This window comes from Cyclopterus lumpus, chromosome 7 (genome assembly GCF_009769545.1).
Source record: "Cyclopterus lumpus isolate fCycLum1 chromosome 7, fCycLum1.pri, whole genome shotgun sequence".
NCBI lineage: Eukaryota > Metazoa > Chordata > Actinopteri > Perciformes > Cyclopteridae > Cyclopterus > Cyclopterus lumpus.
In genome coordinates this window covers 15,939,624-15,962,828 of record NC_046972.1, presented here as the reverse complement: position 1 = coordinate 15,962,828, position 23,205 = coordinate 15,939,624, and the positions used below count along the sequence as shown (strand labels likewise).

Below are 23,205 nucleotides of genomic sequence, written 5' to 3'. Positions count from 1 at the left end.
AGCGCACTCGGAGAGTTTAGACCTCAGCCAAGAAACGTTAACATAAGTGAAATATAATGTGTGTAACCGCCCCATTATTTGGATCTGATCCCAAATGTAATAGGCTCTTTGTTTGCCTTTGCTTCATCCTTCCATCAAGGCTCATGAAAATCAGAACCAAAAACATAACCGTGTGTGTGTGTGTGTGTGTGTGTATGTGTGTGTATTACCCAGGTCCAGTCCCACGGTGCTGTTTAGTCTGCTGGGTGGGCAGCTCCTGCCCGGCATGCTGTGTGTGCTCCTTGAAACTGGAATCTGTAGCGTCAGGTCGCAGGTTGACGACAGCTTCTGCCTCACCAGGGCGTTAGTAGGGTACAGGAACTGGGCGTACGACACAGACTGAGACAGAAAAATAATACATTTATAGAATCTGAATTAAAAAGACTACCTGTGTGTGTCTGAATGTGTGTGTCTGAATGCATGTTCATCTACCCTGCCGTAGATGTCCAGTTGAAAACCCTCCAGCCCTGGTAGCATCTCCAGGGTGGTAGAGATGTTCCCAGACGAGTGCCTCCTTCTGGGGTGGTTTAACGTGGGGTCACTGGAGAGAGACAGAGACGTGGTGGTTAAGGTGACGTGAGAACAGAGTCGTTCCTGGCAGCAGGTTTACAGCTCAGATAAAGGATTCACAACATGATACATGTGATTAAATAAACTGCATCAGTTTAAATTCCTCACAAGTCGATGGCTGTTGTCTGTTAGCATCATGCAAAACTGATCTTGTGGAAGAGGTGTTGCAACGGTTTCAGGGCCACCACTATGTTTCTGTAACCAATTAGTGCTCAGCAAAGTGATGTCATTTCTCTGTGTACTAATACTTCCCACAATGTGCATGTGTGGTGCGAGTATGACGTGATGTAAGCGTATGTGTGTGTGTGTGTGTGTGTGTGTGTGTGTGTGTGTGTGTGTGTGTGTGTGTGTGTGTGTGTGCACATGCGTGCGAACTTGAGAGAAAGGGATTAGGAGAAGTTTACATAACTGTAATAACATCTGTATTTTTAGCTATGTTTATACAGTATCCGAGTATGTGTATGTTGGGAAGTTTATGTGTGATTATGTCGGTGGAGGAACATGAGGCCAAATGAATCAATGTGGAGGAAGAGGGGTCTGGTGTGTTAACCACAATGCACTGGTGCGTTACCAAGCCTAATTAAATAGTATGTCCTCCTGGACTCCCTCTGTGAATGCAAACCCACCAGGCGGGATGAGAATGTGGCCTGAGGAAGCAAAGTCCTACTTATGGGGAAACAAATAAGCACTTCCAGGTCATGACCAGGTGGAGGACGTCCAACCACTGGCTTGGTTGGTTGCAATGTCTGAGAACTCTCAGAGAGGACATGGAAAAAGAAAAAGGAGAATCACACATACATCTCCTTGTTGCCTTTATGACTAGTCAGATATTAAAGAGACACGGTAACTAGCTACAAAGTGTTTTGTATTCTTTGAGTGGTTGTCTTATACGGTTCCTTTTTTAAACTTTGGTGCCAAAGTTACTTTCAAAGGGCTGAAATAACCTTGTGAGAAGACCAAAGATAATAAAATCTATGAGCAGGCATCTGTTACAAAGAGAAGGCAAATGCCAAGGAGACAGGCCTATAAAACTGAATATATCTGGCCCTGTGTGTGTGTGTGTGTGTGTGTGTGTGTGTGTGTGTGTGTGTGGCTAAAGATTCCTCAGGTCAAATCAGGAAGCTTAGGCACATGGGAGAATTTGTAGTCTCTCTGAGGTAACTTCTTTCTGTGTCCAGCTCGAGCTCTTCTCCGAAGCTCCCCTCACACTCATGTAGCCACACACTGACCTAAATGTGTGTGCATGTGCAGGTGTGTTCATTACCTGAGGTAAAAGCTTTCTCCGTAGGGCAGAACAGAGAAGGCAGCGCACAGAGATCTCTTCGCACAGATCAGCACGATCCTGAAAGACAACAAAACGCACACATTCGTGGTTATGTTGTTAGAACATCTGTTGGGTTTGATGCTCATAAAGGAAACAGGAATCAGTGTCGTCAAGGTGAACAGCAACCTTCCTCATCACACATTTGTAGCTGACTAACAGAAAACTAAATCCAAAAGCAGGGCTGCACAAATAAGGAAAAACATTAAGACATTAAAACTCTAACCTCCCTAATTTGAGTGATATTGATTAATTTGATCAATTCCTTCATTGTAACAGGCTGCTGTCCACCTAATAAGTACAACAACCAAAAACCTGACTCTACAGTCAAGTTAAGGCAGTAACTGATTGACAATATAATGCGAATGTTGGCAAAATGTCCTTAAACCCTGAAACACTCTGCTGATTGAATGATTACGTAACAGAAGCCATAAATCTGTTAAAAACTATAATATTAATTATTTAAATAGTTGCAACAAATAAAGTATCTAAAAGTGCTCTTAACTACTGTGTATATTAACTAGACATTATGTTTATTTTTAATGTAAATATTGGTATTTTATCTCATCTTTGTTCTACTTTTTTGCAGTAATTATCATATTGGCTCTTTATTATATTTCGTACTGCATGAATAGCATTCAAACTTTTATTGTTGCGGAACAATAAATATTTGAACTAAACTAAATTGATTTAATTTTAATTCCGATATTTAGACACGAGTCAACCTGTAAACAGGTGAAAACAGATGCGTTTGATGACTAAAAAGGCAGGATATCTTTTTGCATTGTAGAAATCACTTGGGGTTCTCAGGTTCACACTTATTCAAATTGGCACTTTAATGTTTTGCCGAACCCTCAAATGACACTTTCCTAACTGACCCAATCGTTCCACCTTTATCTCACCAGAGCTTATTAACAACCTGTTATAATGGTGTTTCAATGGAACGGAGTGAGTGTGCACTTTTTATTACAGATCCTCTGGAGTATAAACCCCAGTGGAGCAGAAACTGCACATCTCTCGCCTGGTTTGTTTATCAGAGGAACATGTTTACACTCATTATGTTTGGCTCGGGCACCAAAGAGACTGGAAGATGATTCACAGTGTGAAAACAAAAAAAAACACACTTATCTTTGAGTGTATCGTGCTTGTGATTAATCATTTTCTCTTCTATACATACACAAAGTACTAGTCCTTTATACAGCCACTTGTAGACCTCACATCATTAACCTTGGCTTTTGCTGACAGCCTGAAACATTAAAAACAGGCCAGAGTTTTTTAGCTCCACAAAGAACTGAAGTTAACCACAGAAACAGCATCAAGTCAATCCTGAGACTTTCAGAGGGAACAGCCCCAGAAGCAAATACCGCCAAATCAAACTAAGACACCAAGCGGCTCTGTTTTTAAGCAGAATACTGGCAGAGACAGAAGTATATCTACCAAAGCAGTTACATAACCTGGATTAAACAATATGAGCGAATTAAATACAAGCTTCAACAAGGAGCAAATCCAAATCTTATAACCTTCCACGGAGCCTGCCCTCTGAAGGCCTTTGCACACCAGGGGCGTGACGAATAAACGTCACAGATTTGACCGGGCATCTGATCTAAAGAGGTTAAAAAGGCATTTTTCATTGCATCTAAACTTTACGTGTTGGCAGATTGGGTTGTCTACGTACTTTGTAGCAAATCTGCAGTCAAACATATAAAAATGTATCTTGAAAATGATAAAGTTGGAAATTAAATTATATTATGAGCCTTCTTATTCACTTGATTTCTGAAGTGAAGAGATCTGATTTTATCTCAGTTTAAATGATATACTAAATGATAGTATCTGATCTTTGAATCATGCAGCTACCATTTTTATGTAGTGGAGAATTTTATACTTTAGTTTGATTAGAAAGTCAAACTGTGTAGTGAATCCAAAATCTGTGGATATTTTTACAGACATGACATAATCCTCCTCATTTTTGATAAATCTCCAGCTGAGAAGAGAATTGAATATACTTTAATCCTCGAATAAATAGAGACAATCTCATGTTGTGGCTGTCATTCATCATCCGAGGAGGAGGTAGAACTGTTTTATGAAGTGATTATTATCATTCAAAGTAGACAACCAAGGAAGGACATGAAACACTTCAAAGTGTATCTCTTACAAAAGCTAAATATGTAGTTGTCTTCTGGTATCAATGTTGTATTTTACTGTGATTAAATTATTACTATTTTAACTTGGACACATCTTTATACCCGGTGAACAAATTGCCCGCCCTCTTCTGTCCCTGCTCCTCCCCCTCCAGCCATCCCATGAGACAGATGAGTTTGGATTTAATGCTGTTGTTGGTTGAGCGTGCCACTGAGACGCAGCTTGTTCCCCATGATGCTTGGGAAACGTGAAGAGCAGGAAGTCGCCGGGGAGCTCAGCAGAAGCATCAAAACAGGCCTTCTGGAAATGAGACTCTGCTGGGAAATTTGTCCCCTCAACACATCCATTTATTACCACACATTTCATAACACGGGGGAGGCATATTATTCCATGATCACTTGAAAGAAAAACACCAGACTGATCCCAGTGGGAACTGGACCCACGGCCCCGGGTTTGTAACTTCTGAGCTCCACAAAGAATTGGCCACACACTAACTAAGGAAAGCAAAGTCAACCATCTTAAGAAATTCGAGGAAAATTTGGAGAGTTCTTGATGCAGAACACACTAAAAAGGGTGAGATAATTTAGCCATGCCTAACAAGAGTGTGACCAATGACCTCATGTTATTAACTTTAAATTTATCTTTGTAAAGTTCATCGTCACAGGCGATGTATGTTGTAGCAGCGTTTCTCTTTAGTTGTTTTGTTTTTTTACCGTTTATGACATTCAGTCACAACATTTGTAAATCATTGTTATTAGTTAGTACATTTTTAATAAGAAATACCTTCAATTGACACGAGTGGTACTTCATATCTTCTGGGAAAGTTTAAATGGACAAAGTTGTGCACAAAGTTGAATGTAGAAGAGAGTGAGACAATATGATCCCATCAAGTTATGTACCGATATCTTAAATCCATAAGAAGCTTGTTTTCTCGTCATTTACCATGATGGCTATAATGGCTATAATTATGGACATACAGAAAATAATCAACTCATTTCACATTCAATTTGAACAATTGTCCTACTGTACTAGTTTGACACTAAAAACATTGTAGCACTGGTGGAAGCTTATACAGATTCATACATGGTCACCCATTTCAAATCTCCCATGAGCCAAAAGGAAGGTTAAGACTTGGAGCCCCCCTGCTTCAGACTCTTTACTTTTGTCATTAAGCTGCTGTCTCTTCTCCGTAATGACATGGTGACTTGGCTGAACAACAAACAGCAGCTATGCTGCTCTTAGCTGGATCTATTCTAAAACAATCAGCCCTCAGTCTATTATTATCTGATGAGTACGCCTGTATTCCTTTGACAGGGACGTCTGATTTATACACCAGCAAGGAAGGACAAGAATAGAATACAATAGAGGAAGAAATGGACAGAAAGACATTGTTCAGGCTACAGCTCAGTTTCTCTCCCCCTGTAAAGGCTGCACATAACTGCATGTCAGCCGAGATTGTAAAGGTTCAAGGTTAAAGAGACTAAGTCATAATGGAATAGTCAAAGTTATGACCCCTATGACCTTAAGAAAAATCCTACAAAGCATTACTTGAAATAACAGTAGAATATATTGTATTTATAATACGGGTAGATGAAATCAAGCATTCTGATTGGTTGAGAGTGAGTTACGGGGTGTACTGTATTGAGCCAGAATGTACTGTACACCTGTTTATATTTATCTGAGCGTTCCATATCAGTGCACACTCAAAATAACGGGTAGATTTTGCGCGACCGTTAGTTGTCATTTCAAGCAACCACTGCCTGCGCAGCACCTTGGTGCAAACTCTCTCTAATGCTGGTTGGCAGAAAGAGAACTCATGTCAGTGAGTGGACAATAATCCGAAAGCTCCCTTCAAAGGTACTGGGCACCAAATCTCAATGAAAGACAGCGTTGGAGTAATATCCTTCAGGAGAAGGCACTTCCAACACCGAGCTACCGACAAAGAGAGCAAGAGTGGTCGGAAGTCATCCGAGACGAAGGGGACATGAGACACGTTTTCCACGGATGAACAATTAATGGAGATATCAGAATCAACGTAAACAAATGTTAACAGCCTAATGTTAGTCTATCGAGTTCCAAGACACTCATAACGTTAGTTTATTAAGTTTAAACAGCATAGGTTATATAGGTTACGTTTATTAACCCAACGTTGTTATACCCAGTGCCTATGAAGCATTTATGATTGATTTAGAATGTTTAGGCCTAATGTTTAAATTAAATATTATGTTATTGAAAGTGTCCCATTGTCATTTTTTTTATTTTAATGGCAACTTTTATAAAATCAGCAATGTGAATGAATGAGATGGTGCGAGATCTAGCTAGGCTAACAAACGTGATGTTCCCAATGCTGTGTGTCTGTTGCATAGCAACACATCACATACAGGGACTATTTTCTCTAGGCTACTGAAATACGATACACAACGTATGGTGGCTACAACTATTTTGTGCTGAAAGGCAGCTTACCATTTAATTACTATTTAAAATACCGCAGGCAACCGTATTATAAAAGCAATAAGGTACTCGAGGCAGTACTGTAACATCAATAATGTACCCTTATTGCTTAAATATATAGAGATACTATTTTAGGTTATGACATTTTAGGGTATTTTTTCCAGTCAGATGTGTTCATAACTGAATAGCTGTTTCTTTCTTTGAACTTAAACAGTTTACAAGACCCTAAGCCCACTGCCACGACCTTGTTGTTCTTAGGCTTTGCTCTGTAACACCACATGCTGTGAACAGCAGGGATCAACATGCGGCTCAACCCCGTCTAAACCTGGACAAAGACTTGTCTGCAGCACTGGAACAATGTGATGTGTGCCACTTTCAATCTTTACCTTTAAAAAGTGATACAACACACCACAATTACTGGACAGGTCACAGGATTTGACTTTTTCTTAGTAACATCAACTACAGAATAATAATGTGTCTGTCTAACCTGCTGCCTCTTGTGTCGTATTGTTTCATGTTTTTGATGAAGTGGGTCTTCTTGGCGTGTCGAGGTTTCGGAGAGCCACCAGAGAGGTTACGAGTCCTACAGGAGAGACAGACAGAAATGGAGATAAATGAAGGGTTTTGCGCACATTGCAGCAATTCATGAATAAGGATGCCAGAGGACACATTCTCTATTTCTGGTCTAATTTACAAAATTAGACCAGAAATCAAATTGAACATAGCGTACAACGAATAAGAACAATTATTTTGTTTATGGGTGGTTACTGAAACCGGGTACTAAACGGGCCCCAGGGGCTAAAGACTGGAGTGCTTATTGTCACGCTAAAGCCACTCCCTTAATCTGTGTTGGGGCTAAGCTCCTTCAAATAAACACACACACCAGATCATAGAAGCTGCGGCGGAGACAAAGAAGAAAACCAGATGACGACAACTGCACTCGTTACTGTAAGTGTAATGTGTATATATGTAAATATATATATACTACAGGGAACAACTCAGGGTTAAGTGTCTTGCTCAAGGACACATCGACTAGGGCGGGGATTGAACAGTCAACCCCCTGATTGAAAGACAGACCTGCTAACCACTGACCCACAGTCGCCCCCACCCTTCATTGTGAAGGGTGGATAGGAAGGAATGAACAGCCTTTTACATAGGATGTTTTTTGCGATGTGGCGCAATGCAAACTATTGGAAATGAGGTTGGAGTAATAAAACCTCTTGGTGCAGATTACAGAGCCTCAATGTTATTATTTTATAAAGGCACAAGATAACACAAGCCGTCTGTATGTAGTCCAACTGTTGAGCTCAGTTTGCCACAGTATCTTGGAACATGTTCGGGAACTTGAGTGTTAGCGGAGACAAAGCGGCCACTCCTCCCGACAGGCAGTGATTCACATCAGCAGAGGGAGGACAGAGGAACGCTGGATGGACTGATGCTGACTGATGTCCGTGTTCGTCATTCTTAAAACATTTTACTCCGTATTTTGATGTTAGGAATAGGATTTATTTCAGATTTTCCTCATTATCATGCAGGCATAGCATAACACCATTTCTCTTTCAGAAACCTCGGTACTTTCACATTACAGATATTCCCAAAAGCTTTTTCGAAGGTGATATATAGAAGATTGGGAGCGTTTGATGGCTGAACAGGTGGCACTCAGCTAACAGTGCAAACTATGACAAAAGTGCTGAAAGAGCTAACAGCGTTTACCTGAGGGGGAACCAGAGGGTGGGTGCTACGCTGATGGGCGGGACGGTGTCATCAGCTGTAACCACTGTATGAGCGCAGTGGGACACACTCGCATGAACTAAAAGCATGCACGGCCGAAACTTGGAGAGCACACATACACAGGTGGAGAGCGACTGCATGTTCTGCTCAGGTAGACAGTACTCTACTATATCTTAACAAAGCAGATATCTGTTGGCTGCTACATTAATACTCTATATCCCGTATATTTCTCCTTTAAAGTCAACACACACACCTGTAGAGCCATATTTCTAGTACATTTTAATCGTTATTAAAAATAAATGTTCTGTTTTGCATTTGTTTGTTTCCAAGCTTAACCAATACCAAGAACCTGCTGTGTCACCACAGTCAGCCTCAGGATGTGAGTGTCTCTGCTGAAGCTCAGAGGATGAGCCAGGTTGTGTCGACCTTGTGGATTAAAACAGATCTTAATGTGAACGCAGGCCAAGAAGTTCAGCTCCCTGACACCACACACACACACACACACACACACACACACACACACACACACACACACACACACACACACACACACACACACACACACACACACACACACACACACACACACACACACACACACACACACACACACACACACACACACACACACACACACACACACACACACACACACACACACACACACACACACACACACACACACACACACACACACACACACACACACACACACACACACACACACACACACACACACACACACACACACACACACACACACACACACACACACACACACACACACACACACACACACACACACACACACACACACACACACACACACACACACACACACACACACACACACACACACACACACACACACACACACACACACACACACACACACACACAGTTTTTTTCAGAAACTAAATACTACATTTAGATATGAACGCAAAACAGGTAATGCAACTTAGATGCACGTCGATGAACTTAGGCTGATATATGATTTAATATGAGAGCTGTGAACACACACAACCTACTGTTGCAACATGAACACACTTGTGCTCACACACGTTCACAGAGATGGAGAGGGAGAGAGGCAGCATCTGTTTCAGTTTGTGGATGGCTGACCTGGTGAGCAAACACCACATGGAGTTTAACTCCACACATTTGTGAAGCAGGTGTGTGGAGTTAAACTGCTTCACTTGTGAAGCAGATGTTTGAGGGACCTGTGTGTTTGTGTGTGTGTGTGTGTGTGTGTCTCATCTGGGTATTGGATCTGTAAAACCACTGTACAACTGTGAGAGGACCGAGTGGTTTGTAGTCTGAAACAGCATCACGTAAACATTTGATGTTGGTCATAATCCGAGAGTCAGGGCTTCTTTCTAGAGTCACCATTGTGCTTGGATATTGTGTGAAACACAGCACTGTTTCAAGAGCTTTCTTTTAATTTCAATATTCTGATGCCTGGTGAGCCGGCCTCCCGTGTTGGCCCTACTGACCGCCCCGCCCCCTGATCTCTACTTCCTTCTGTTTCATGGATTGGAGGTCCCTTCATACATGGTCATATTCATGTAATGTGTTTATGTAACTCTGTAATGGTGTTCATTCTGTACACATGACATCTATTGCATCTGTCCATCCGGGGAGAGGGATCCTCCTCTGTTGCTCTCCTGATTCGATGTGAGGTCCTGGGACAGGGATGTCGTATGTGTACAGATTGTAAGGCCCTCTGAGGCAAATTTGTAATTTGTGATATTGGGCTGTACAAAATAAACTGAATTGAATATAGCAAGTCACCAAATTGGCATTGATATTTTTATCACCATCATGCTTTTCTTTCCTAAACGCACAGAACAACAACAACAATCTTGGGTCAATTCAATTTCAATTCAATCTATTTTGTATAGCCCAAAATCACAAATTTGCCTCAGAGGGCTTTACAATCTACATCCTCAGTTCCAGGACCCTCACATTGGAACAGGAAAAACTGCCCAACATTGTGTGAATTATACGTAAATTGAATTAGAAGTAAATATGCTGATGGTAACTGAGCAAAGCTTCAATTTAAGTGCTACATCACATATCTGGAACTGAACACCACATGATGTAGATAAAGATCAAGATGGAAATGAAGATCAAAAGTATGAACAGTCACTTCTTCCAGTATTATTAAACCCAACAGTCTATCTATAATGATTCTATATCGAGTATACTGTATCTACTGTAACCACGGTCACATGATGGTATCTTCTCAGCCTTCACTTCCATGGGAACCATCATTCCGCAGCATTCTGGAATGTTGTGGAATGTTTCCATTGTGTGGGAATAAAGAAAAGAGCCCAACGGCCAATATCCCTGGCAGATGATGACGATGGTGATCATCAGGATGATAGCGACTGGTGTTTAAGATAAAGACAAATAAGGCCATACGGGTTGACACACAGCAACCTGACCCTCTTTGTGATGAATGATTAATGAGCCGTGTCATTGTGCAACTGTAACTAACTGTAGCTTCCTTGTCTCATGATTGATTGCTACAAATAACAATTAAGACTTCAGTTAACATGTTTGGATTGGCCACAAACCCTCACACAATTACGATCATGATGTTCTTCAACATTGACTGACGACTAATAAGGTTTATGAGAGCAAATGCTAAACACAAATCCATGTTATCTTTAAATAATGTTCTCAGCTTGGAGGCTTCCATAACGAAAACACTGTAATCATAAACAACAATATCGAGATAAGAGTGGGATAGCTGACACCATTGCTCTCAGTCTTTCTAAGTCTGACCCAGTATCTAAGCTTTGGATCTGTAGACCAGTGGCTCATTTCCATGAAAACCAGCCTGCTATTTCTCTCATGGATGTTGTGGAAACTTTCCCTTCTGTGGGAATGGAAAAATCCAGTCTGCCGTTTCCCTCACTGCAGAGGATGATGAAGATCGGTGTACAGATAACCTTCTTTTAGAAGGTTTTCTTTAAATATTTGTATCCTTGTGCCATGAAGCTAAGACCAACAGGCCGAAACAAAAACACTATTCTTTATTGCAGTCACATGGACAGAGTTTTAGAAAATATTTATGTTGCTAACAAATAAGAAAGTGAATTAATGCATGCATATATGAATACATGAAAGGAAACATCAGGTCACATGTTAAACATTTTATTTGGTGGACAAATCTAGTTATTATTCAGTTTAACATTAGCATAGCAAAACTATTTAAATACCTCTTTTTTGTTATAAAAAAACAGCCGAGAGGATGTTGTCATACATATGGCTAAACTAGACATAAATTAGCAGCTTTTTTTGTTTAGTGGAGTGGTTTCTGCTTTTTCATCACACAAATTCCCCAGGTGAAGTGGAGACTCAGCTGCCTGCTGTGTGCATACACTGCAGCTGGCAATAAGTTATAGATATAAATTGTTTGTGCGTTGGTTATCAGTGCAGCTGGGCGGCTTGTTAGGCACTTCGACCACAGCACCTCAGCATGCAAGGCACTAATCCTGTGGGTTAACGATTGGTTAACGAGGGCCAGTAATCAAAATGAGCGTCCCTAATATTCAAGTAATATAACCACCATCTTTAACTACAATGCAAGTACCTCAACATTTTACTGAAGTAATTCAATTGTATTCTATATGCATCTACTCCACTACCTTTTGGAGGCAAATAGGGTTCCTCACAGTTTTAAGTAAAAGATCTGAATAATACGACCACCACTGAATAGTACCAACTGTAGGTTTGAGAATGACTGTATGATGTGAAATTTAGGTGAAATGAATGACCTTCAAACACTAAAAAGAGCTCCTTTGAATCAAAATAGGAAACTGTGACTATACCAGCTGCAGGCCCATTTTTGGAGACTGTGGTGATGGATTTTTTTGAGGACGCGGAGTCATTTTATTCAGTTTAAATGAACATGAACAACACCAGTAATAATAGCTTGTGTTGTTTTATCTTAAAATAATATCCATTCCCCCCCCCCCCCCCCCCCATCTCATCCTTTCCTTGAGTCTTCATCCATCCATCCCTCCTTTTGTTGCTGCAAAAATATCGCAATACCACACACTTTTTAAAGCATGGCATTGAACTGAAATTTTAATTACATTTATTCCAAGATACAAATAAACACAGACACTAAACTAAATGCAGGTAGGTGTCATTCTTAATGCTTTACCAGACGTCGCTGTCTGGATTAGTCCTCGAAGGTTCAATGACATTTGCTTTTGTTGCATCTTGATGAGCGAGCCGACAGCTTTTTCCTCCTCACATACAGCTTCCACTGATCAGAGGCAGTGGTTAAGCTCAACAAACACACACACACACACACACTAGAGACAGGGATCAATATTAACTCTTAAAGTCATCTACAGAAGTGAATGCTTTGTTTCTGTGGTAAACTTTCAGTGTTATTTTACACACTTTGAACATAGTAACAATGCCCACTTCCGGCCACTGTGTCCTACTCCATGTTTTAAAATGTGTCATCAGTTTGACACATGGTCAGGCTAGTCCCTTGCCATGGTCCAGAGTTTTATAGCCATCCACTACAGTTGGAGTTGACAATACATCGTCTTGCATAGCAAGGAAAAGAAGTGTGAACAATCCACAGATGGACAATGTGCGTATTTCTCTCAGTTTGTCTGTATTTTTTTCCAAATAGATTTTAGGACCTGGCCACATTGGCTGCGGTTTAACATCAAGTTAGAGGGGAGTCACAACGCCTGATTAATTACCTGATAGATCATCAATCAGGCTCTCAAAATCTGCCTTATTCTTTGATGCCCAAAATCTTAGTCATGATCGTGCCGTTCCAGTGTGTCATTAAGAGTCCTACTGCTTTTCTTGGCAATACCGGCCTTACGTGGAATTCAAGGACTAGGATTGGTCAAGCTCCATGCTGGCCGAGGTACTGGTAAAGTAGATATGCAGTGGGATTCAGAATGCCATTTTACAGGTAATATTTACAAATGCTGTGGAGTTAGTTTATAAACTCAGTTAATCTGTTCAGTGCGAGTGTTCAGAGTGTACAGCAAGGATGATTACAACTTGGGAGTGCAAGTTAAGCAAACTGATGATTAAAACCTGCAGTGACTGCTCAGCTAAAAACAGTTCCACACAGAGAGGGTCTTTTGCAAATGTAACACACACACACACACACACACACACACACACACACACTCTTTACCTCTCCCTGTGTGTGAGATCACAGAGGCGTTCCTGCACACAGCTGTTTTTGTTTTGTTTTTTAAACACCACTCATACAAAATCTTTAACACACATGCAGGCGCACACTTTGTGATTGACCAACCACAAACCACAGATTAAACGTCCTGTTGACGCACGCTCAAGGCAGCAGTGTGTCTGTCCACTTCCTGAGAGGCGCACACACACACACACAGTTTCCGCATGATTTACCAAAAACCATAACCTTCTTTTCTCAGGTGTATTATTTCACTGCTTCTAACAACCCAGCTCTGCTGTCAAACATACTGCATTTGCACTCTGACTTCTAAGTTACTGACTAAACTAAGCTGTGTACATGTGCAGTATATTTAGTAGATTATATTCTATAATCCAGCTATGCTAATGGGGTTGTTCTTCTCACTATGATTGTAATCCAAATGTGACATAATCTGGGTACTGTGTTCATGTGACAGACAGGATCAATTTAATGTGGTTATAATGGAATAATAAGAGTGTATATAAAAACACACTGCATGCATTTGAAGAACAGTGTCTTAAAATGTGACATTAAAATGTTCACCGAGTATAATACTGCAAACTGGATGCGAGAGCGAGAGAGAGAGAGTGAGTTAGTAGCAGCATCTGTTATCACATGCACATGCACACACACACACACACACACACACAGTCATAGGAAAACTGTGGCCTGTTCACACAGATGGCGATCGATTTAAAACATATTAACCTGCTAAATGTTTCACTCTATGAATACCATGCTCATGTTGGAGTGTGGACTGAGACATGTACGGTGTTCACACCTAACCACATATTTTTTAGTGTTTTTTTAGTGTTCATAATGATAAGTTTGTAAGTACCTGCCCTCAAAAATGTGTTTAGCATTATATGTTTAATTTCCTGTAATATGATAAAAGAATGCGGTCGTCATATACATGGAATGTAATGTACATTTTTAATTTTCTATTTTAATTTTACTTAACCAATATTGACTATTTTGTGTGTAGATCCATTATAAAAATCAAAAATCAATTTTAAGTGGCTTGAATACTTTTGCAAGGGCTGTAGGTTGGTGCTTAGATAACTTTACTTGTAATCAGCAGATTCATCGATAATGAACATTTTTCCACATTCATGACGACATGGTTAGAAGGAAAGTTGATGTTTAAGATAAATCGTGTGCGTGTGTGTGTGTGTGTGTGTGTTAGGGGTGTGGAGGGGAGTGGGGTTTAGCTCTGTTTTCACTGGAGAGTCGTGCATGTTTAACACACACACACGATGATGTCAGTCAGATTCTATCCCTTCTTTGGGTTGTGCGTGTTCGTCCAGAGGGTGTGTCTAATCAGTGCTTTGTGCTGAATCGGATACGTGTTCTGCTTAAGGCAACAAAGTTCAGCACAAAGTTTGGGGAACAGAGCAGCTTAAAACTTAGATGCAGTTAAGTGTGATGTGTGTGAGTGAGACAGGAGAAGGAGTTTGACAAAAACAGTAAGGATAAAGTCAAAACAAAATGCATCTGCTTGTCCACGAGTATTAGACTGATCTACCAAATTGCCAGTTTTGTCAACAAAACATTGCTGAACAGGTACTGGAATTGATTGCAAACATTTCAAGGTTATTTTAGAGATCGTTAGCTGTTCTTATCATTTGCCTTTTCCTTCTTAGTCATGATATTCACATTATTGATGATTATTCTTCAAAGATCTCATTGTGTAAATGTTTTGTGAAAGCACCAATTGTCAACCGTACAACATCGTCATAATATCAATATTGAGGTGTTGGTCAAATAGTGATATTTGATTTTCTCCATATTGCCCAGCCCCAATATCTGTTCAATGCATGTGTGAAGTAAAGATAAAGAAAAGTGATAAATAAGGAATAGAAAAATAAAGTGCGAAAGACTCCAAAGACAGAAACAAGAACAGGGCGTGAAAGAAACCTGAGAGAGACCAACAGAGAGAGAGAGAGAGAGAGAGAGAAAAAAAGTTTGAACAACCAAACCCTAAACCCTATTCTGCTGGGAGCAAATGAAGGGAGGAGACAACATGAGAAAACATAGGCACAAAGAGAAGAGACAGACCGGGCTACCGACTTTAAAAGATAAACCTGTAAATTAGAGCTGGGCGATATGAAGGAAAACAAAAGTATTTGTGACCAAAAACCCTATTGGAACAATACAGTTAAAAACTATATATTAGAATGGCCATATAACATAAAAAGTCAGTCTTAACTGGTGTTAAAAATTAACTACTTTACAACATGATCACACCACCTGTAAACTGTGTCCGTGTCCCTTTGAACTCAATTGGAGATAGTCTGCCCATGCCTACATTGGTATTTTTTGATAATGTTGATGTTGTTTATTGGAGTATCTTCAAATGCTTCATATCACTATAATATGTACAACCCAAGTTTAAGAGTCATGTAAATCAATAAACTATAATTGATAACAAATATTTAAATTGTGTCATACATACAAAAAGTAAACAAAATGAAATTTTCCCAAAGTTATTTGAACTATGCATTTTTTTTTCTTTAAGAAGAGATTGAGTGCGAAGGCTCTCTGATAGTTTCGTCCCGTTACGTAACGACATCATGAGTCTACAATCTGATTACACAAAAGACAGAAGCCTTACTTTCATCTGCGAAAAGAATGAACGCTCGCTCTGCTTTCACATGCAAAACTGACATGACGCTCAGTCATGCAGACCCACGCTGTTTCTTCCTCTTCATTTTTTCCAGACATTAGCTGCTCTTACATTTCATTAAATACTGCCAATAAAGGAACCTTGAGTCTTAGATGGACCTTGCTGCAGAGAACCTGAAATGTATAAGTAAATGTTTCCAATAGGAATATTTGCTCTCCTTGTCCTGATGTCATCAGGGGGAAATGCCAAAACCTAATTCAAACCAGGAACAACCCTCATTGCCTCAGTGTCGAGGCTTTGCCTCTAAATGTCACTAAATCCATGATGTCATTTGGGGAAAACGTGACCTCTCCAGGGACATTAGGAATCAGATGGGGGCCAAACAGGCCTGACTGAATAGCCTGTTTGGCTGTAGGTCAGCCGGGTTTTACTGTGTTCTCGTGGCACAGAAACGGACCTGCTGCGTCAGGTTGACCTGACACTGATCAGTCATTCACATGTACCTCATACAGTACAGAATATTGCTCACGGGTCCATTATGACTCAATAAACTAGCCCCCATCTGATTCCTAATGTTTCGACAGACAAATAATAAAGCAGCACAATGCATACTTGTACCTTTTCCCCAGTAAAACAACAGATATTAATGCACCTCATCCCCTAATCCAGTGATTTTCAACCACTGTGCCGCAGCACACCAGTGTGCCATGAGAGATAGTCAGGTGTGCCATGGGAACATGTCCAATTTCACTTAATCGGTACCCAAAGAATATTATTTAGTTGCCGCAAACAATTTGCCATTGTTGAGCGTGTCAGCCTGCAATACAGTGGCTGGTCTAGTCATTAAAGAACAGGGACTACTTTGTTCACCTACGCACACAAACTGAGAAACAGGTCACTTTTATGAGGAAATTCAGAAATGTGTCTGAGAAAGCTCTCAAAGCTACTTAGTAGCTGAACTGGTGGCCAAACAAAAAAGCCCTCACACTGTGGCATTATTACTACGTGCCTGCAAAGCCATTGTGAACGAGATGCTCGGCCCTGACGCAGCTAAAGTGCTGTATTATGCTACAATGTGACATGTTGTAACTTTGTTGGTGTTGGTGTGCCATGGGACGTTTTTATTGTACAAAATGTGCCACGGCTGAAAAAAGGTTGATGAACACTGCCCTAATCAGTTCAAATTAGCAGGTGAAAGTCTTATTTTATAAAAGTGTAACACTTGTTATAATGTTCATACGGTGCTTCTTTTGTTTCAGATGAGGACACTCCTGTAATTAATGCTACAATCTATGCTTGACATGTCAATATCACAGTTTAAAAAAAAATACCAAGTTTGGCCTGAAAATTAACAGTGACTAATGCAAACAGCAATTTTAGTCAAAGTGCGTACTTTACCAGCCAAGTGTCCTCACTTACTGTATAAACATCTAACCTGGTCTGTCAGTGTGTGTTGATGTGCAGGCTAATGAAGCAGTTAGCTGGCTGGCAGGACTTCACACACACACTGAGCTCTGTTACTGACAGCGAGGCTAAACAGAGCGTGACTGACGATCGTATTGGACGATGGCCAAATTCATCACACCAGGAAGTGAGGAGAAGGGTGCTTGTTAATTCACCAAATCATATCAGCAAAGGAAATTAAACACCACAGCAGCTCATTTAGTTGTTAGATTTTGATGATAACTAAAGATCAGTTAACATATGTATGAATTTGTAATCCAAATACAGTTTACATCAACATCCACGAAGAAGTTAATACAGTATCCAACCAATAAATCCGTATCGCCAATATTATTGGCTTATTTTATTTTTTAAAAAGGAGATGCATACTGGTTTGAGCTTCTGAAAGTTGAATTTGCTGCTCGTCTTTGATGATATTAAACTAAATTGGGGCTGCAACTATAGTTTCTTATCTATGTTATGCAAAGTAGTCTCGTCACAAACCAACTAATGACTGTGAATTACACTCATTAGTAACACTGACAACAACCATCTTGTCATGAAATACAATGAACTTCTGTATTATGCAGCATTCCAGTACATAAACAAAATCAGGTCACACAACAGCTGTAGGTGACGGTTGGTGGCTGGTGCAGCGGTCTGATGAGCAGTTATCTGTTGCTAATTTCCCAGTCTGTCGTTAGGTGTAAATAGGTTAAGCGGTCATTATTGCAGCGGGGCTGATTCTCAGGGTTTGATACACTGCCGACATGGTGACAAAGCTAATCCATCCATCAGCACTCACAAGAGCTGCAAGTCTGAACCACTGCCAGATGCTTCATATGAACACACTAGGTCACTCACATCCTCAGTAAAACCAGACTCACACAAGTCATATAAATGAATCGCGTACTCTCTCTCTCTCAACTTCATCATTCTGATCTCAGCCAGTCCATATTTTTCTCTGTCTGAATTTCTCCCTTTCGGCAGAGAAAATCCAAACTAATCCTGAGTTTCTGTAGTAAACACCCAAATGAAAATTATTCTGGTTTCTCTGTCACAGAAAACAGCTTGGCGGTTGTCTGTTGGTGGTTTTTTAACAGTCACCAGGTTCACGTCTCCTACGAAGCCACAAGTTACTCCATTATCTTTAACCGCTTATCCTGTACAGGTGACTGCTGTGCCAGCTGGCATTGGGCGAAGGCAGAGTTCACCCTGGTCGGGCATGTTTACAGTCAACCATTCACATAAGCAAAACATTATTATCTGTTTACAATGAAAAACAAAATCACATATAATCAGTTGCCTGCAAAAAAAGAAGCGTGGTGCAGACGCATGTGCATCTTTTAATGTTTTATATGAATTGGTGGGTATACAAAACACTTTGAATACCTTATTTTTAGGAGTATAAACACACAATTACACAAAACCTAAAAATGATGCCCATGTTCTCAAGCAAATTAGTGTGTACTGTTTAATCATGCCTTATTAAAAACATAAGGACTTTGCAAAAGAAATAAAAAAAATAAAGAAGACTAAAAGAATCTGACTGAGCATTCGTTGCCGACTTTAAATACTTGACAGTAGTGCGGAAACAAAAGTCGACCAATCAAATGGTCAGTCAACAGAAAATGAATCTTCAACTGTTTTGATGATCGACATAAAAAGTTGATTCCGTGCTGCTGTTCTTTGGCCTTTATGGTTCATTTCAACGCGGTCGAGCAGAAGCTTTAATAATCCACACCAACACCAGGCTACCTCCTTCAGTCAACTGGCATTAGTCGTTATCTGCTCTGAAGGAGCCGTCGGCTGACATGACTCACTACACGTTACACGTCCTTTCTGCCTTTTTCCTCCACAGCGAGGTCAGAGGGAATACACAGAGAAAAGTCCAGTGACACGCACCACAACCGCTAAAGGGCACCGTGGATTTACAGCTTCAAGCAGAGAGCCAACCGCCCCTCGAGGTGGGAACGGGAGCGTGAATACTCTGAACCAAAGTTGAACTTGACCAGACAGCCATGTGTGTGTGTGTGTGTGTGTGTGTGTGTGTGTGTGTGTGTGTGTGTGTGTGCGCGCGTCTCTCACCTTTGGCGCGGCTCCGAGGACACCGAGTTGCAGCTCTGAACCGACAGCAGCGTGGAAGACTTCCGCGGTCCCAGTGGCGACGGCAGCATGCTGGCGTTGGACGGGGACGGCGAGAGCAGGTTACTGTTCCCCGGCGACGGGAACGAGTCTATGCGGCAGTCCAGCAGCGCCTCTGCGCTTCCCACGTCGTTGAAGCCCGTGTCTGACGGCAGGACGAGGATAGGCGGTATGTTGAGGAGACCCATCCTCGGTCCCGGGGAGGGATTAACGTTCCCGCAGCTCACGGCCGCTGCCAAACCGGAGAATGTCCCGTAGCGTCCAGGGTTACCGAGCTCCGGACACAGCTCGGCCGCTGCTTCCTCCAAGTCGGCGTCTTTGTGGTGGCGGCTTCCTACTTGATCTGCCGGATTACTCTCGACTGGCCGTCCGTCCAAAGAGATGTTACTAAGAAATAAAAGAGCGGCTTGTCTCCGGCGTGAGTTCTCCCGGTTCCTCCGACTGTATTCCCGGTTACTATGCGTCTTTTTGCCGCTACCGGCGGCGGTTATCCCAGCGCTGTGCTGGTATGCAGCAGCCGCCGCCATGCCGCCGACACACCGAGGAAGTCAACTGGAGGATGAGCTCGAGACCTGCTTCTGTCAAATCCCTTTACCCGGCGCGAGACGGCTTTACGCCCTGCGCCACTCTCATTGGCCTGGACAGGGACACGTCATAGCGTGCGTTTCGGCACGCTCTGAACTCTTTATACACGCATGACATATACTGAACATAAGTGGGAAAGAATGCACTGTAACAAATGATTGTATTTTATTTTTTTATTTTTTTATAAAACATTGATTCAAAATGAGATCAAGACATTTCACGGCCTTCTTTTTTTTTATGCGCATCTCCTTTTCAAAGCAATAAGCAACAATACACTTCGTTTAAAGATGAAAACAATGTAACAAATACACAATATTTGAAGTAAAAAAAACATTATTAGTAAAGTGTAGTGCTTTTTTAAAACATTTATGTCTCCCTCAGCCAACTATATATCTAAGCGTGTTCAAATGATGATGAGTTTCTGTTTGTAAAATCTCATTCTGATGAAATGTTGATTTTAATTACGGGTTAGATTTGTAGCTTTTATCGTAGTTAATGTCTTGGGTTATGTTCCTGTTATATAACAAATCAGATAAACAAAAATATTATTAATATCTCCGGTCCTTTTGTTATGCAACAATATGGTTCCAAACTGGATATTAGGATTTAATTGAATACGAGTTCATTCAAGTGGTTTTAACTTCCTGTTTTCTGTTTCCTCTGACATGTTCATCTCTAAAGTACCAGGGCTGCTGAGCCATTCATTCACTGCAGCGCTACCTGACAGCAGCTTTGATTGGCTGTTGGCAATTTGTTATGAAACCTCGGTGGATTTTCTCTGCACTGATCCTGCAGTGACACCAACACAAGGGCTGAGCGGCACCTGGTCAGCTCGGCAGGATGACCACCCACATTGTAATCCCTGCAGGCTCGCAGTTTGTTATCTTACACTCACACCCTGATCCCCTATCTGCAGAGCAACAAATGAACCACATAACTGGCCTTTCAGCTGGAACAACAGCAGGTTGTTCTGCTGTTGTCCTGCTGTTGTTCAATAAACCATCCTGCTGTTGATCAATAAATTATGTCGCCTTTGAAAGGTGACATAATTTATTTCAGTTTGATTTCACTGGAAAGTGTTTTTCATTTTCTTGACTATATGTTTTATCATAAGAAATGTGTTTGTGCATAGCTGGCTTGGTGCTCAGCTACTCCACATGGAGATTGTAATAAAGAAAACTATTGCTGTACTGTATGCATGGAAAGGGCTACGGTGCATTTGTTAAATGATGATCTATAAGGAAGGTCATGATACTGATTGTTAGTGACCGACATGTAACCTCGGAGACCCAATAGCCCTGTTGCTCAGTTTTACAGAAACAGCAAACTACCTCTATTAATATATTGTTATTTATATAATCAGAATCAGCGTTAAGTACAATGAATGTGGCTTATCTAAATGTACATGCACAGATAAAGACGTATACGTCTAAAAACAGCTAGCCAACAACGCTGAACAATCATTTGAATACTCTAAACATGTGACATCTCCGAAATGTAGCTGTGCTCTCCATGTTTCAGTCTTATACAATAACTCATAACTCCGACCGGTAAAAATGGGAAGCACAGATCAAAATAAACCAACTGTCTCTTTAGTTTTTCATTGTGATTATTTATTGCCTCGTGATCAACACATGCTCCCTCTTCCAGAATGTTTGTGAGTCGCGCCACCACAGTACGCCTCTTTCTCTCCGTCTCAAACTTGATAAAGTCGGGGTTTTCTCCAGCTGGATTATTCTCCAAATTTCCACCGTAAAATGTTGGACATCCGTATAAAAAGCACATAATAAGAATCAGCGTAATCGTATCTGTCTATAGCTATATTTTCATTTAGTGATATAATAACATATGTCAAAGTTGTTTTCTGTAATTATGCTGGCAGTAAAACAATACTAACGGGATTAGAAGTTTTCTGTCATCATATGGTAATCAAAAATCAAAAGAGTTTAAAGGGTGATAACATTACTGCAGGCTAATTTATGTATCAGAGGGAAATGGACATTAGTCCGAATGAGAGTAATCAGTTTGTAAGGAGCGGTCGGAGAAACACATTTTAATTCATTCATTTTACAAAATAATAATCAACAATACATCATGATGTATTATTCGAGATTAAGCCACCAACCAGTATATAAAGTAATTCTAACATTAAGCTGATCTCACTACTGCTCAGAACTAAAACGGCAACTCTTCACTCTCATCTCTATTTGCCAAGATGTTGAACTATTCCTCTCACACTGAGCCACGAGAGGCGGACGTTTTCATACTGCCGTGGTCCGAGTCCTCAAGCTTAATACCCGGTATCTCTCTCTCTTCACTTTTACTGAAGGTCTAAGTCTGTAAGTATTGCTGTATGTACAGCATGTAAATATCTACTACAATATATTTTGTAATAAGTTTGTTTACTGTTTTAATATAACCTTTGTGTTGGAGCAATAGACGCTAATTAGCATTTCTCCATTAACAGCTATGTTAAAATTAGCTTAGATGCTAACTAGTCAGGGGAGTCATGGTAATGCCTACTTAATGGCTACTAGTAATTTAAGGCATGACGGCTTTATGCTCAATCATAGTTTTATATTCATGTACATGTATGTGAACGGTTTGTAAGGTCATTTTAAACTTTACTTCTCCTCCAAGACCATCACCTCAGTCACCCACTACACTCTCACTACCTGTCTCACTGATATAAAATTATGGATGCAACAGAACTTTCTGAAACTCAACTGCAATAAATCTGAAATACTCATCATCGTCCCCAACTCCCTTACCCGCTCAGCCCAGACCATCTCTCTCGATATTGATGGATCTATCGTCACCCCCTCCACCCAGATCTGCAACCTTGGTATCATCCTTGACCCCACCCTCTCACATCACCAAAATTGCCTTCTTTCATCTCAGGAACATTGCCCGCCTCCGGCCCTCCCTGTCCTC

General features: G+C 40.8%; 1 protein-coding gene across 1 annotated transcript in view; it reads right to left on the bottom strand.

The window, feature by feature from the left end:
• cables2b (Cdk5 and Abl enzyme substrate 2b) overlaps positions 1-20,267 on the bottom strand; it is a 31,523-nt gene extending 11,256 nt beyond the window's left edge. Inside the window, exons 1-5 of the mRNA XM_034537025.1 lie at positions 19,630-20,267; positions 7,008-7,103; positions 1,874-1,951; positions 472-580; positions 210-378 (exon numbers count right to left, since the gene is read on the bottom strand). Of these exons, the coding sequence (XP_034392916.1) occupies positions 210-378; positions 472-580; positions 1,874-1,951; positions 7,008-7,103; positions 19,630-20,213 (1,036 nt within the window). The 5' untranslated portion in view covers positions 20,214-20,267. The remainder of the gene's footprint in view (positions 1-209; positions 379-471; positions 581-1,873; positions 1,952-7,007; positions 7,104-19,629) is intronic.
• Between the last annotated feature and the right edge of the window lie 2,938 nt (positions 20,268-23,205).